The following is a 16,907-nucleotide window of genomic DNA, read 5'->3' as shown; positions in this document are numbered from 1 at the left end:
AACACCCGGCTTCTCCCATTCCTGAGATATAATGTCAGACATGCGGGGCCCGATCTGATATGCAGCATCGCCCACAAAAGCTGGCGACGCCAGATTTTGCGCTGGCTTGGTATCACATATACGGAGTAGCATACAACTTACGCCGTTATATTTCACCCGTCGCCCACAAATTTTACTCCCATAGGCTAACATGGGACCGCGTCATAAGTCGGTATCCAATATCCAGCGCAAGGCCTTACGTGGCGTAAATGGAGAAATCTTACTCCATTTTCACCTCGCCATAAAATGCACCCGTAGCAGGCCTTGCGTCTTGAGTATTGGAGCACCGTAACTCCCTAAAATGCCTTCCAAAAAAAACCCTAACACCTAACGCATGCGCAATGTCTATCTACCTGTCAACCGCAATCCCTAATAAAGTGTATTAACCCCTAAACCGCCGCTCCCGGAGCCCACCGCCACCTACATTATATGTATTAACCCCTAAACCTACGCTCCTGGACCCCGCCGCCACCTACATTAAATATATTACCCCCTAATCTGACCCTCCTACACCGCCGCCACCTACATTAAATATATTACCCACTAATCTGACCCCCCTACACCGCCGCCACCTACATTAAATATATTACCCCCTAATCTGACCCCCTACACTGTCGTCACCTACATTAAATGTATTACCCCCTAAACCTAAGTCTAACCCTAACACCCCCCTAACTTAATTATTATTTAAATAAATATAAATAATATTAATATTATTAACTCTTTTCCTATTTAAAACTAAATGCTTACCTATAAAATAAACCCTAAGATAGCTACAATATATTTAATAATTACATTGTAACTATTTTAGGGTTTATATTTATTTTACAGGTATATTTGTATTTATTTTAACTAGGTACAATAGCTATTAAATAGTTAATAACTATTTAATAGCTACCTAGTTAAAATAATTACAAAATTACCTGTAAAATAAATCCTAACCTAAGTTACAAATATACCTAACACTACACTATCAATAACTTAATTAAATAAATTAACTTCAATTATCTAAAATAAAATACAATTAAATCAACTAAACTATATTACAAAAAAACAAACACTAAATTACAAAAAATAAAAAAATATTACAAGAAGTTTAATCTAATTACACCTAATCTAAGCCCCCTAATAAAATAAAAAAGCCCCCCAAAATAATAAAATTCCCTATCCTAAACTAAATTACAAATAGCCCTTAAAAGGGCCTTTTGCGGGGCATTGCCCCAAAGTAATCAGCTCTTTTACCTGTAAAAAAAGAAATACAATACCCCCCCAATATTACAACCCACCACCCACACCCCTTCTCTAAAACCCACCCGATCCCCCCTTAAATAAACCTAACACTACCCCATTGAAGATCACCCTACCTTGAGCCATCTTCACCCAGCCGGGCACCACTGGTCATCCGATGGGGCAGAAGAGGACATCCAGACCGGCAGAAGTCTTCATCCAATCGGGCAGAAGAGGTCCTCCATCTGGCAGAAGTCTTCATCCAAGCGGCATCTTCTATCTTCATCCTTCCGACGATGAGCGGCTCCATCTTGAAGACCTCCGGCGCGGAACATCCTTCTCGGCCGACAACTACCCGACGAATGGCTGGTCCTTTAAATGACGTCATCCAAGATGGTGTCCCTCGAATTCCCGATTGGCTGATAGGATTCTATCAGCCAATCGGAATTAAGGTAGGAAAAATCTGATTGGTTGATTTAATCAGCCAATCGGATTGAAGTTCAATCCGATTGGCTGATTGGATCAGCCAATAGAATTGACGTCGCATTCTATTGGCTGATCCAATCAGCCAATCGGATTGAACTTGGCTGATTAAATCAACCAATCAGATTTTTCCTACCTTAATTCCGATTGGCTGATAGAATCCTATCAGCATCGGGCCAGCTGTATAGTCACAGCCCGGCCCGACCGCGCCATAACATTAAGTGCAGCTCCCTCCTGCTCTGTCTGACAGCAGGAGCGAGCTGCACTTAATGTTATGGCGCGGTCGGGCCGGGCTGTGACTATACAGCTGGCCCGATGCGCTGTGTAAAAAAAACAGACCCGCTCAGCAGAGAGCAGAGAGCGGGTCTGTAAAACTGGCATATTTTTAAAAAATTCAAAGGGAAAAAAAGGTTTTATAACAATAGCACTAAAATAATGTTATATAATTCTGCACTATGTGCAGAATTATATAACATTATTTTTTAGGTTTACTGTCCCTTTAAGGGGGGATCGGGTGGGTTTTAGAGTAGGGGTGTGTGGGTGGTGGGTTGTAATTTTGGGGGGGGGTTTGTATTTCTTTTTTTACAGGTAAAAGAGCTGATTACTTTGGGGCAATGCCCCGCAAAAGGCCCTTTTAAGGGCTATTTGTAATTTAGTTTAGGATAGGGAATTTTATTATTTTGGGGGGCTTTTTTATTTTATTAGGGGGCTTAGATTAGGTGTAATTAGATTAAACTTCTTGTAATATTTTTTTATTTTTTGTAATTTAGTGTTTGTTTTTGTAATATAGTTTAGTTTATTTATTTGTATTTTATTTTAGATAATTGAAGTTAATTTATTTAATTAATTTATTGATAGTGTAGTGTTAGGTGTATTTGTAACTTAGGTTAGGATTTATTTTACAGGTAATTTTGTAATTATTTTAACTAGGTAGCTATTAAATAGTTATTAACTATTTAATAGCTATTGTACCTAGTTAAAATAAATACAAATATACCTGTAAAATAAATATAAACCCTAAAATAGCTACAATGTAATTATTAATTATATTGTAGCTATCTTAGGGTTTATTTTATAGGTAAGTATTTAGTTTTAAATAGGAATAATTGAGTTAATAATATTAATATTATTTATATTTATTTAAATAATAATTAAGTTAGGGGGTGTTAGGGTTAGACTTAGGTTTAGGGGGTAATACATTTAATGTAGGTGACGACAGTGTAGGGGGTCAGATTAGGGGGTAATATATTTAATGTAGGTGGCGGCGGTGTAGGGGGGTCAGATTAGGGGGTAATATATTTAATGTAGGTGGCGGCGGTGTAGGGGGGTTAGATTAGTGGGTAATATATTTAATGTAGGTGGCGGCGGTGTAGGGGGGTCAGATTAGAGGGTAATACATTTAATGTAGGTGGCGGCGGTGTAGGGGGTCAGATTAGAGGGTAATGCATTTAATGTAGGTGGCGGCAGTGTAGGGGGGTCAGATTAGAGGGTAATACATTTAATGTAGGTGGCGGCAGTGTAGGGGGGTCAGATAAGAGGGTAATACATTTAATGTAGGTGGCGGCAGTGTAGGGGGGTCAGATTAGAGGTTAATATATTTAATGTAGGTGGCGGCAGGGTCCGGGAGCGGCGGTTTAGAGGTTAAACACTTTATTTAGGTGCGGCAGGGTCCAGGAGTGGCGGTTTAGGGGTTAATACATATAATGTAGGTGGTGGTGGGCTCCGGGAGCGACGGTTTAGGGGTTAATACTAGGATAGGTTTATTGGCGGTTTAGGGGTTAATAATTAAGCCTATTGTGTTGTGGGGGGTTGTCGGTCTAGGGGTTAATACATTTATTATTAGGAGTGAGAGGGGGGATTGCGGATATAGGGGTATACGTATCGGGCTGATTTTTGGGAGGCAGGTTAGACAGTTACGGGAGATTTGATAAGTTAGTTAGTTTTTTAGGCGCCGACAGTTTCTAAAGTGCCATAAGTAACTGGCGACTCCAGAAATTTGTAGTTACGCTCATTTCTGTACATAGCTGGTTTATCAGACTTACGGCACTTTAGCAACTGCCGGCGCCATATATGTAATACTCCGATGTGCGAGGTGAAACTACGGGTGGCGCGGGATCGCGCCCACGATCTGGAACAGAAAAACCTCCACAGATCTAGGTTTGACATAAAAAACTCTATTCAGTTTATAGCGTTCTGCAATTTCAGAGTCATTCAAAGTAGCTAACACCTCCTTCAAAAGTTAACGGAGATGCTCCAGTTTAAATCTAAAATTAACCTTTTCAGAATCTACAGTACTAGGAAATGCAGATTCCGAATCAGAGATCTTGCCCCCAGAAGCTGCAGAGGAATGATCCTCGCTAGATAACTGAGAAAGACTAACCAAAATCAGTCTTGGCGGAAACAGAACCCATATAAATGTTCTTAGATTTCCTCTTTTACCAGACCTAGGTAAAGCACTTAAGGCTGCAGAAACTGCAGAAGTCAACTTCACAGCAAAATCTTTAGGCAAACAAACACTCCTAGGAACTGACTGAGAAGAACCGCAGGGCACTGCATGTGAATATGTCAAAGACTGGGTCATGTTAGAGGAAGGCTGAGACAACCCCTGAACAGCATTATCCTGAGAAAAAGAAGGCTCAGATAAGGAATCCTTATCCTTAGATAATAAAACCTTATTAGGCAAGGGGAACAAAATTGCACAGTAGGAATAACCTGGGCATCTGCACAATAAAGACATTTATCAAATGACAGAGAAAGCTAGGGATCGGCATCCATATTAAAAATCAAATAGCCTCTATTTTCCTTATACTCTTATTTCTATATAGAAAATAATAATAATAAAAAAACAACTTTAGGCATAGATATTAAATAATTATTAAAACCAGCACCCAGCCATGGTGGAGAGACTCACCCAACCGGTAACCGGGAATCCAATCCACACCAGCAGATAAAACAATCTTCTTCAAACTGCAAATCCTAGAAAGCTGCAACCATCAGAGAGAAGCAACAGGCGGCAGGAAAAATCATCTTATGGCAGAAAAACTGCTCTGACTCCTTGAAAATCCAGCTTCCAAACAGCCGGCTACAAACCGTTCAGCACTCAGGAAGTAACTGAGCAGTCACATGATCACAAATGCAAAAGTAAGGTGCGGTCCAACAACTTTCTTAAAGAGATTTTACCCAAACAAAATAATAGGTAACTTTGTGCAAACAAATCCCCATAGCCAAAATCAAAAAAGCCTTCACGTGACAGAACAGTGCCCTGAACTGCTCCCCAAACTTAAAATGGGATATTCAGTCCCATAAGGATCCACCTTGTTCTCAAATTATCCTTTTTTTAAAAACAAAACAAGGAACTCCTAAGTGCTGCATCCTTCTCACTTAGAAGGTAAAATCACTTATCTGTGGATCTGCTGTAGGGCAGGTACAGCAAACATTTGTGACAGAATCCTCACTGACATAGACCTGTAGATAAAGAAAAAACAGAGTAACCAATACTGGTTTTCTATATAGGGGTAGCAAAAATGTTGGAAGTTAAGCAAAGACCACCTTGCCGTCTTCCAACTTCTAAATGCCACCATTACTCTTACTAAAGAGAATTACATGGGCACGGGATAACCCCAATCCTTGCTTGCAGGGTAAGGTACACATTAAAGGATTAACAACTTGATTTCTTCAGAAACATTCTTCACACATCACCTACAATGTTACGCAGGCAAATAATGACTGGTGATTGTGGGTAATGGGAGGATACTTGAAGCTTTGTTGGGGTGCTCTTTGCCTCCACCTGGTGGCCAGGAGTTGAATTCCCACTAGTAATTGAATGTATTTGTGGACTCTTCATGCCATTGGAAAGAAATGACTACACTCCCAAGATTTCTGTATCTCCTAGAAGCCCTCCCAATACATCTGCCAAATTGGTACATCAAACAACTCCAAATTGCCATTAATTCCTATATTTGAGGAAAGAGCATAAACAAGAATATCCTCTATAGGTTAACCACTACTGGTGGTCTAGGACTACTGAATATGCGTGACTCTTATAATGCTGTGACTCTTCAAAGAGTGTTAGACTGGCATGGTTTCCGGAGATTCTAAAGCCTGGGTTTTATTAGATTCACATATTTTGAAAATACCCACAAAAAGGCTCCTTGTGCTGGGTCCAAAAAGATCTGAGGCTCCCACAATACTCTCACTTAGATGTCAATTGTCACCTTCTTAATAGGTGAGATCTGATAGTCACATCAGATAGTAAAATCTCTTCTAAATGTTCTCCACTTTTCCCAGTCCCCTTAAATCCTTAAATGCAGACCTGGTGGGAGGGCTAGTCAATGGCTATAAAAGACAGGAGTGGGACTACACAATTCCACTATTAAATTTTCTTGATAATGGCAAATTAATTGAAAGAGAGAGATAAAGAGATTTGGGGGGGGGGGGGTGTTTACGAATTGGCTTAAGTATGCTCAACCTTCACAATTTATTCGTATTAGAAAGGATAAAGTATGAAGCAATGTTAGCACTTCCCTTTAGGTGCTTGTGCCAGCCCCGGTTCTCCCAAACCGTGTATAGAAGCAGAAAGTATTGAAAGTGGCGGCGCTGTGTCACCTCCAGGGAACCAAGCTGTCCACCTCCTCTGAGTCAACCTTGTTGTTTTCACCTCCAAAATAAAAGAGCTCACAATAGTGTAGCAGATTTCAGACAATGTGGTTGGCGCACAAACTGGTTATACTCACAAGATTGCAGTTAAAATAAGCCTTTTATTAAAATCATCACAAAGGTGTCTTCAGGTGCAGCTTCAGGTTTTATTTAAAAGACAGCTCAACGCTTTCCGGCTAAAAGAAGCCTTTATCAAGAGCATAAAGTTAAAACTATTTCTGGAACAAATGGGTGACTCAGAGGACGTGGGCAGCTTGGTACCCTGGATGTGACACCACGCCGCCACTTTCAACACTTTTTGCTTCACAATTTATTCAAATGTTAGATTATAAATTCGATCTTCTTAAATCTTTAACCCCATTTGAAATTATATGTTTAAAAGGAGAGGCATTTATAAATCAACTCTCCCTCGTGCAAACTCTTACAAATCCCAAATGGGTTTTTACTACCAGCATATTCTAATAGATGGCATAGAGATTTAGAAACGCAGATAGAAGAAGACTGGAATACATTTTTTTTAAATATGCATAAATTGTCTACTTCCCCACAAATCCTAGAGTTCTATTACAAACTGCTTCTTCAATGGTATTTAACCTCTTTAAGATTCAACACCATTTATCCTAGAGCCTCCAATGGGTGTTGGAGGGGATGTGGAGAGTGAGGTAGCCTGATTCATATATTGTGGCTCTGTCACAAAATACACGTCCTTTGGCAAAACGAAGAGATACATTTTAGGTTAGTCTTCTCCAATGAGTTCTCTTTGTCCCCAAGAACCACTTTATTAAATGCTTTACCAAAATTCCCTTGTAAACTCACACTAAAATAGGATTGAACACGGCTAAATCTCTGTTAGCCTGCCATTGGAAATCTAACCTATTTCCATCCAAAACCATGTGAATTGAAAGAGTTTATGAAATGTTAACCTTGGAGGAATACAAATATCTCAAACATAAAACAATGTAAATGTAATTCTTTCCTGGAAGTTAAATTTTATTGTGAAGATTCCTCAAATCAGCCAGATATGCCCTCGTCTCTTTCACAGACGCATATGGTAACTACTCATTAGGCGTACACATTATTTCCATACTCACTAGCAAATGGGGTTTGTGGTCCCCTTCCCTCACCCTATACGATACCCCCTTTCATCATAACATTGTTTTTTTATAGGCACACTTCTGTTGTCAAATGTACTGATATTTATTATCTTCGGTTTATATTGTTCTGAACAAATATCTCAGCTTCCTTATACTCAGGAGACTAATTGGACTTATGATTATTAATACTACCTGACATTCTGAATGTAAATAAGCAATGTTGTATGTTTTTTCTTCTTGTTAATTCAAATGTAATATATAATATATATATATATATATATATATATATATATATATATATATATATATATATAGTATTTATATTTAAATAAAAAAGAAGAGGTCCCAGGTACTGATCATTGGGGGACCTCACTAATTACTTTTTCCAGTGTCTGTAACAATTATATACATATAGTGCTCAAGACACGTGCACGCTCCTGAGCCTACTTGTCTTTAATATGTTCTCATGAAAAGGAGCCTTCAACAAAGGATATTAATTGAAATAGGCACATTTGATAACAAAAAAAGTGGATTTTTTTTATTTGTACATGCTATCAGATTCACAGAAGTTTAATTTAGACTTTCATGTCCCTTTTAATAAAAAGATCACATAAATACATGATAAAAAATACACATAATCAATATTGAGTTGTATAACACGCACATTCATTAAGCAATTAATATCAAGCAAGCCCATTGGTAACACAAAAAATATATTTTGAAATTTTAAATATGATTGTGAGAATCTTCACACGTCCTCATTAAGATTTTCTAATAGTAACAATATAGTTTTTATAGCGATGAAGCCAAACATGGTCTTGAGAAGGTCACCGATCAGTTCTTCACTATCTAAGGGTGAGCTGAAAAGACAGAGACAAATACAGAGAGAGAGAATTAATATTTTACTAACATTAAGGAACTGTGAAAATATGCACAAACATTCTTCCCTTAACACTAAAGGCCTGATCCTCAAAAACTCTCCAGCCTGGAATAACATCCTCTCACAGACTTCATCAAATTCATGGAATAATCTTCCATTAGAAGTGCTAATGACAAACACTGTGGGGGACTTCAAGAATGCCGGGGACAAAAATAAGGCTATGCTATGGAGTAATTGATGCATGGGATAAGCATAAGGCTATCCTACAAAGTAATTAATGCATGGTGTAAGCATAAGGCTATCCTACAAAGTAATTAATGCATGGTATAAGTATAAGGCTACCTTACTAACCGATTACTGCCTGGTATAAGTATAAGGCTATTTTACTAACCAATTAATGCCTGGGATTAGCATAAGGCTATCCTATGACGTAATTAATGCATGGTATAAGCATAAGGCTATCTTACTAACCAATTAATGCCTGGTATAAGCATAAGCCTATCATATGAATTAATTAATGACTGGTATAAACATAAGGATGTCCTTTGTACTAATTATTGCCTTGAATAAGCATAAGGCTATCCTATGAAGTATTTAAAGCCTGGGATAAGCATAAGGCTATCTTACTAACCGATTAATGCCTGGGATAAGCATAAGGATATCATATGAAGTAATTAATTCCTGGGATAACCATAAAGCTATCCTACAAACTTGATAAGTTTACACTTTTAGGAAATATCGGGACTTATGGTTCTTATCTGCTATCAAAATCTGTTTCTATGTTTCAGAAAAGAGTCGGAATTTGGACAGTAATGTAGGATTTCAGAGAGGGCTGTAAGGTTAACATAGGAACCCTGTTACTGAAAACATTATTTGCAAAGCAAATAGCAAACAAACTGCAGCGGTTTCATTGTACTTTAACCTTTATTCGCTTCTCGTTTCTTTTTGCATCTTTGTACAACATTTACTTTTTACACTTTGAATGTTAAAATTAGATTTGTATTTTGTACTTCAAAAATAATTTGTAATAAATGTGCTTTTTATTGAACACTATATTGTAATTTATGTGTCTCTTTTTGGGTTTGAGATGGGGATGTGTAGAAAGGTTTCTTAGATTTTTAAGGAGGTTTGTAATGCAGGATTGTGTGTTTTTTTATATTTTAGAAGGGTCATTACAACTTATGGGGGTTACAGTGGAGTATTGCTTAGGCAAGTTCTTAGCTTGTATTAGGGTTTTGTTTTGCGGTTTCTCAGGTGTGTGTGAAAGCATTGTGATTAGATATTATATGAGAGGTTCCTGGTTATCGTTGCGCTGGAGGACACATTTCATTGACGGTGCCTTGTGTGTTGGGGGTTTGTGAAAGGATATTAGACAGCTTGTGTGCTGCAGTTAGGGCTAATAGTTAGGGCTAATAGTGGGAACACTGATTTTACGGTAAAGAATACTTGTGATTTGTGGGGATGTGAGTCCGCTGATATGAGGGTAGTTAAGGTTAATTAGTCGTGATTTATTTTAGCTAGAGGAGCCTACCTTCTTTGTGTGCGTTTCGTTTACGTTTCCCACACAAACCCATCCCTTAACCTCCTCTTTTATCTTTGAGTATGCCCCCTTTTAGGCATACTGACCATGTGACTACGGCACACCTCAGGTCACTTTTCCTCTCTCCCTCTTTTAGCTTTCTGATGCGTACAAGTTATGTTTAATTGCATTGGGTGCTGGGTCACAATTTAGAATAATGGGCCGTGGTACTGGCATCTGTCTGACATAGGTACCCAATGTTATATGGACTGGGTACAGAAGCTCCATAAATAGCTGTATTCAGTGGCACGAGGAGAGTGAGCACTGTGATTGTTATACAGCCATACAAATGGGGGTTACTACTAAACATCATCCTGGCATTATTGCTATCAGAAGGTGATACACATGGACTGACATATGATAAACCACTGTCACATGTTGTAGCTGGCCAGTGATGTTTATACAACAGCACTTTCTCACCGTGTGAGCTTATACCCTGATCTGGAAGAGGAATTCTCAGTTTGACATTGAGAAGCTGACCATCCCTGGCAGACCCAGACCCTGTTCCTTCTTGCCCTCCACTTCTTTGCAGTATTTTCTCCTCCTTTCATTTCTTTCCTGCAAAAATAGATAGATAAATAAATAAATAGATAGATAAATAAATAAATAGATAGATAAATAAATAAATAGTGTTTCTTATGGACCTGAAAATGGACTTTAGAAAATAGAATAAAAGAAAAAAATGAAAGTTTTTTTTTAAACTTTTTTTGTTTTCCTTTATATAAAAATAAACCTAAAAGAAACAGTTTCCCACACATTTTATACTCATCAGCTGGAATAACAAGTCATTGCAAACACGTTGAGAGGAATAAAGTTTTGCAGTACACTGCCCCTTTTAATTTTCAGGGACTTTCTCTTGATGTCGCTGGCACTGGTCAAGGTTACAGTCATCCAGCTCAAAGCGACAACATTCAGTTTTTATGATTCATAGATCATACAATTTTAAACAACATTATAGTTTACTTACGGTTAGATTGCGAGTTTTGCGTTAGGCTTAAAAAGCAGCATTATCTGGTCCCAACGCTGCATTTTAACGCCCGCTGGTATTATGAGTCTTGCAGGTACAGGTGTACTGCTCACTTTTTTGGCCAGACTTGGAAATACCGCAAATCCACTTACGCAAATATCCTCTTTTTTCAATGGGACTTGCATAGCGCCGGTATTACGAGTCTGACCAAAAGTGAGCGGTAGACCCTCTCTTGTCAATCCTGGTACCGCATTTTAAAGTCAGTAGTTAAGAGTTTTACACTACAACGCCGTAGCATAAAACTCTTAACTAAAGTGCTAAAAAGTACACTAACACCCATAAACTACATACTAAACCCTAAACCGAGGCCCCACCACATCGCAAACACAAAAAAAATATTTAACCCCTAATCTGCCGAACCGGACATTGCGGCCACTATAATAAACATATTAACCCCTAAACCGTCGCACTCCCGCATTGCAAACACTAGTTAAATATTATTAACCCCTAATCTGCCGTCCCTAACATCACCGACACCTACCTACATTTATTAACCCCTAATCTGCCGCCACTATCTAAATTTATTAACCCCTAAACCTAAGTCTAACCCTAATCCTAACACCCCCTAACTTAAATATAATTTAAATAAATCTAAATAAATATAACTATCATTAACTAAATAATTCCTATTTAAAACTAAATACTTACCTATAAAATAAACCCTAAGCTAACTACAATATAACTAATAGTTACATTGTATCTAGCTTAGGGTTTATTTTTATTTTACAGGCAAGTTTGTATTTATTTTAACTAGGTAGAATAGTTATTAAATAGTTATTAACTATTTAATAACTTCCTAGTTAAAATAAATACAAAAGTACATGTAAAATAAAACCTAAGTTACAATTACACATAACACTACACTATAATTAAATTAATTCCCTAAATTAAATACAATTAAATACAATTAAATAATTATAATTTTAATGTCAAACGTGCTCCATTTGTAATCTAAGCCTATGTGTTTAACTACTTCAGACACTGCTATTCCTCTCCACCAAAAAGGTTATGGTCATGGAAATGATAGTCCTGTTTGGCTGTAGAACAATAAATAATTGGATACAAGTCTAAGGAATCCCACTTGTACAGGAAGCTTATTTGCACCAGTCTGCCATTAAACCCAGTATACATTATTTGCACAAGGAATCCATACATGCTAGGGTTTCCTTACTGCTTGTTTGCTCTTGTAAACCATTGACTGTTAGAAACACTCTGGCTAAACCATGTTCAGAATAATTCTCAGAATAGTAACCATTTTGACTAGAGAGCTTTTGGGAATCTTGACCTGTCATCTAATAGAATGATGCAGCTAAATCCCCTTACATGTGTGACAAGCTTCCTGTTATGCTAATGAAGCTTTAGCAAGGATTTTGTATAGATAAGGAGCTACAGATATATCCGATGACCTGATGTTTGTCAGAGGAACTAATAGGATCCTGGAATAGGGGGCAACTCTAAGTGAAGATAGAAAACATGGAAAATGAGTTGGAAGGAGTTACTCTTTATGTTAAAGAAAATATAAAGATGAGTTAAAGTGAAGGTTATTTGGATGAATTAATGCATGTTTTTTAATAAACCTATTAAAAACAAGGGCACTTTAATTAATCAAAATTGACATTTCACTCCTTTTCTTCAAAAACTTACCTTTTAATCCTGTCAGCCGCTGCAGTGCTTCCTCCGCCCGTTGCAAGTCCAATCACAACATTGCATCAGGCCATGATCCCCCCGGGGGGGGAAAAGCCGTGATTGGAGGAAGCCGGATTCGTCATTTCTGACATAAGAAGAGGCTTCCGACGGCCGGGGGAATCACTGGAGTGGCATTCAGGATTGAAAGGTAAGTTTTTTAAGAAAAGGAGTGAAATGTCATTTTTGATGAATTAAAGTGCCTTTGTTTTTAATAGGTTTATTAAAAACCGGGCACTAATTCATTCAAATTGACCTTCACTTTTTAGGTTTAAGGAACTAATGATAATGTAAAAAGTATACGGGTGAATAACAGGAGGTAAGTATTTTGAATAATGGACCTTTAAACAGGATAAGGTGTAGACCAATTATTACAAGAATAAAAAATAAATAAAATGACTCTAAAGGGTATAGTTATACTTTTGTGAGACCTTGGTATGCCGGATAAAGACTTGTAGGTTCCTATTATCTAGTAGGTATATTATTAAATCCTTGCAAGGGGAATAACTTGAGTTGTTGGTTAAGGGAACCAAATCCTAAGCATGCTCTATCAAATTAAAGGGACAGTTTACCCAAAAACTTTCTCTCCTTTAATTTATTCCCAGTGATCCATTTTACCTGTTGGAGTGTATTACATTGTTTACAAATAGCTCCTTAGCCTTTATATTGGCATTTTAAATAGCTGATTTAGCCTGCAGTATCCCTACCTGTACTGAAAATGTATATACCTAGGTGTAGGCTACTATTGACAAACTATGTAAACACAGCCAGCAGAAGAAATAACAGCCAAAATGAGAGGTGGAAGAGATAAAGCTCTAAAATGTTCATTTTCAATTGTTCTTTCTAAGTATTGTACAGAGACAGAGATAAAAAGGGAAGCATTTGAGTGATACAATAACAAGATCTGATCTGTTTGCAAGCTTAGCCTATTTTGATGGGCTGTGGTTTCAAAGAACAAATCCAGCTATTTGTTTTGCAAAAAGAAACATAAATGAACAATTTCTCATACATTTTATATGCTGCAGCTGGTATAACAAGTCATGGGCAACACATTCAGGGAAAAACACGTTCTTTAGGATATTTTAGGGAAAGAAGAAAAGCAAATGGAGGTATAGTGAGATTCGAACAATGTTAGAATAATGGAAGGATAAAAGGAAATAACAGACTGCCTACATGATTAGTTCCACTTTGTCTATAAAGGGCAAGGTAGTTAACACTTCTCTTTTTACAGAAGATATTTGTATTATCAAAAATGAAAGTAAATATGTCTTTGGGTCCAGATAATATTCATCCAAGGGTTTAGGAGAACGACTAGTGGTACTGTTTGCTGTTCTTTTTAATAAATCATGATATTTCCAAGACGATTGGATGTAGTACCTCTTCTTAAAAAGGGCAGTGACTTGTTAGACTGACATTAGTAGTGGGAAAATGTATATAAACTGAGGTACCCTGTACACCACATGTCCTTAAGGGGTTTTTGGCCCTGTAATAGCACAGGTCTTGCAGAAAGTGGTGAGAAGCGTTACTACAACATGCCTCACCTCCTTGAACCGTGCTATTTAACCCCTTCAACTGAAAACAACAGCCAGCAAACAGGCTATGTGGGCACCAGCTAGCTCCCAGTTGTGCATTGCTGCTCCTAAACATTCCCATGTATACTTTTTAACAAAGGATAAAAAACAAACTAAATTTGATAATATAAATACATTGAAAAACCTCTTAAAAGTGAATGCTGTATCTGGCCCATAAAAGTTAAATTTTTATTTTTATGTCCTTTAAAGCAAACATGAGCAGACTTCTGGTTATTATTAGTTATTAAAATCTACATATTTATATTCCTGTGGCATTGTGGTGCCATAATCACCTAATCGTACGATGAGCTCTAATCCCATTTTAGTTTTGCCCATATATCACTTACCTCTATCAGATGGCGCTCAGGGATGCAGTCAACAAATTTAGATATCACTTTATGTGAACCATGCTCAAGTTTGAAACAGGAAAAACAGCTAAACGTCCTCTGAAAAATAAAATAAAAATAATATAATTATAAAGTCCATGAAAAATGAAAATATGTTTATCTTAAATAGTTATTTACCAAAACAAGTGTTGAGTAAATGTTACTTTATCCCTTCTCATATTAATAGCTAGTCTAAATGTTTACCCTCATTTCCAGGTTACTTCTAGGGTGGCACCCCTTCTGCGTTGACATTATTTTATGTATATATATATATATATATATATATATATAAAAAGATAAAAGGTTTTATAAAGCACAGTACTTGTAGAAACAGGCAACTGAGCTGGAGGCGCACAGTTGTGTAGGTAGTAGAGAAAAGCTGCTGGAATATACAATATGTAGTGTGAAGAAATTACCCTCTAAGCTCTAAACACGAGAGGAGAATTATGTGGAGAAGATTAGGTATATTCTACAGCGCTAATCCCTGTTATATTCAGGAATATAGTTAGACCTATTGTATAAAAGTGATAACAACAGATTTGTTTAAAATACAGCCTATACACACGGGAAATTTATATATCAAATTTCAATTAAAGGTGTATACAATCTATGCGGTATTCAGCAGTATTAGATGCAAAAATTTCTCTGAACAGGAATGTATCTATATATACATATATAGAGGGGAGATTAAGTTAAATCCCCAGCGCTAATCCCTGATATGGTAGGGTATGAAATCAATTCTATGTGAAGCGCACCACAGAAAAGATGCAGGTGGCTATAGCGTACAGTGAAAGTATGGCAGATTGTCCGTATATACGCACTGGTGATCTCTAGCCTTATTTTTATATATATATATATATGTATATTCACAAATCAAATGTAATGGAAGTACTAATCATAGAACACATATACAGATTAATATTCGCACAGTCTATATAGTATTTGGACGATATTCAGGCAATATTATTTCAGAGGTTCTTCTAATGCTGTATCCTTAAAAGGTCTCACAGTTCACTTACTTCTGTGCCCCCAATCGTATGAGGTAAGTGGTAGGCGTGTAGAAGGCCAGGTATAGGAGTAGTTTCCTTGGAGTTTCCTTGGATTCAGCAAAGTCCTTTCTCCTGTCCTCAACGTAGTTCAGCGTTATCCTGCTTCCTCTCACTTACACGGTACGTTCACCTTTCACTGAGGCTCCGGTGTACAAAGTTAGGGATAAAGGAGGAGACTGGACATAGTATAATACCGTAAAAGCAAAGGTATATTTATTAAAGTAAAATGTAGTACTCACAAGTCTGCCCTCAATCTAATATGAGGTATCAAAGCAGCGTGTAAAACAATTGTCAGTAGTAGCACAGCCGGAAACTAAGTGCCCGCGGGACACCCCAACAGAACCGAGAAGTGCACAACGTATATGGAGCAGCCAGATTCAACAGGGCAGACTTGTGAGTACTACATTTTACTTTAATAAATATACCTTTGCTTTTACGGTATTATACTATGTCCAGTCTCCTCCTTTATCCCTAACTTTGTACACCGGAGCCTCAGTGAAAGGTGAACGTACCGTGTAAGTGAGAGGAAGCAGGATAACGCTGAACTACGTTGAGGACAGGAGAAAGGACTTTGCTGAATCCAAGGAAACTCCAAGGAAACTACTCCTATACCTGGCCTTCTACACGCCTACCACTTACCTCATACGATTGGGGGCACAGAAGTAAGTGAACTGTGAGACCTTTTAAGGATACAGCATTAGAAGAACCTCTGAAATAATCTTGCCTGAATATCGTCCAAATACTATATAGACTGTGCGAATATTAATCTGTATATGTGTTCTATGATTAGTACTTCCATTACATTTGATTTGTGAATATACATATATATATATAAAAATAAGGCTAGAGATCACCAGTGCGTATATACGGACAATCTGCCATACTTTCACTGTACGCTATAGCCACCTGTATCTTTTCTGTGGTGCGCTTCACATAAAATTGATTTCATACCCTACCATATCAGGGATTAGCGCTGGGGATTTAACTTAATCTCCCCTCTATATATGTATATATAGATACATTCCTGTTCGGAGAAATTTTTGCATCTAATACTGCTGAATACCGCATAGATTGTATACACCTTTAATTGAAATTTGATATATAAATTTCCTGTGTGTATAGGCTGTATTTTAAACAAATCTGTTGTTATCACTTTTATACAATAGGTCTAACTATATTCCTGAATATAACAGGGATTAGCGCTGTAGAATATACCTAATCTTCTACACATAA

The 16,907-nt window shown here is 37.3% G+C and overlaps 1 protein-coding gene across 1 annotated transcript in view; it reads right to left on the bottom strand.

Moving 5' to 3' along the window:
• Positions 1–8,016: 8,016 nt before the first annotated feature.
• Positions 8,017–16,907, bottom strand: part of LOC128659253 (retinoic acid receptor responder protein 2) — a 34,719-nt gene continuing 25,828 nt past the window's right edge. The window contains exons 3-5 of the mRNA XM_053712928.1: positions 14,587–14,685; positions 10,379–10,516; positions 8,017–8,359 (exon numbers count right to left, since the gene is read on the bottom strand). Coding sequence (XP_053568903.1) covers positions 10,415–10,516; positions 14,587–14,685 — 201 coding nt within the window. The 3' untranslated portion in view covers positions 8,017–8,359; positions 10,379–10,414. The remainder of the gene's footprint in view (positions 8,360–10,378; positions 10,517–14,586; positions 14,686–16,907) is intronic.

This window comes from Bombina bombina, chromosome 5, assembly GCF_027579735.1.
Source record: "Bombina bombina isolate aBomBom1 chromosome 5, aBomBom1.pri, whole genome shotgun sequence".
In the NCBI taxonomy this organism is placed as follows: Eukaryota; Metazoa; Chordata; class Amphibia; order Anura; family Bombinatoridae; genus Bombina; species Bombina bombina.
Note: the sequence above shows the minus strand (reverse complement) of the source record. Positions and strands in the feature narration are given on the sequence as shown.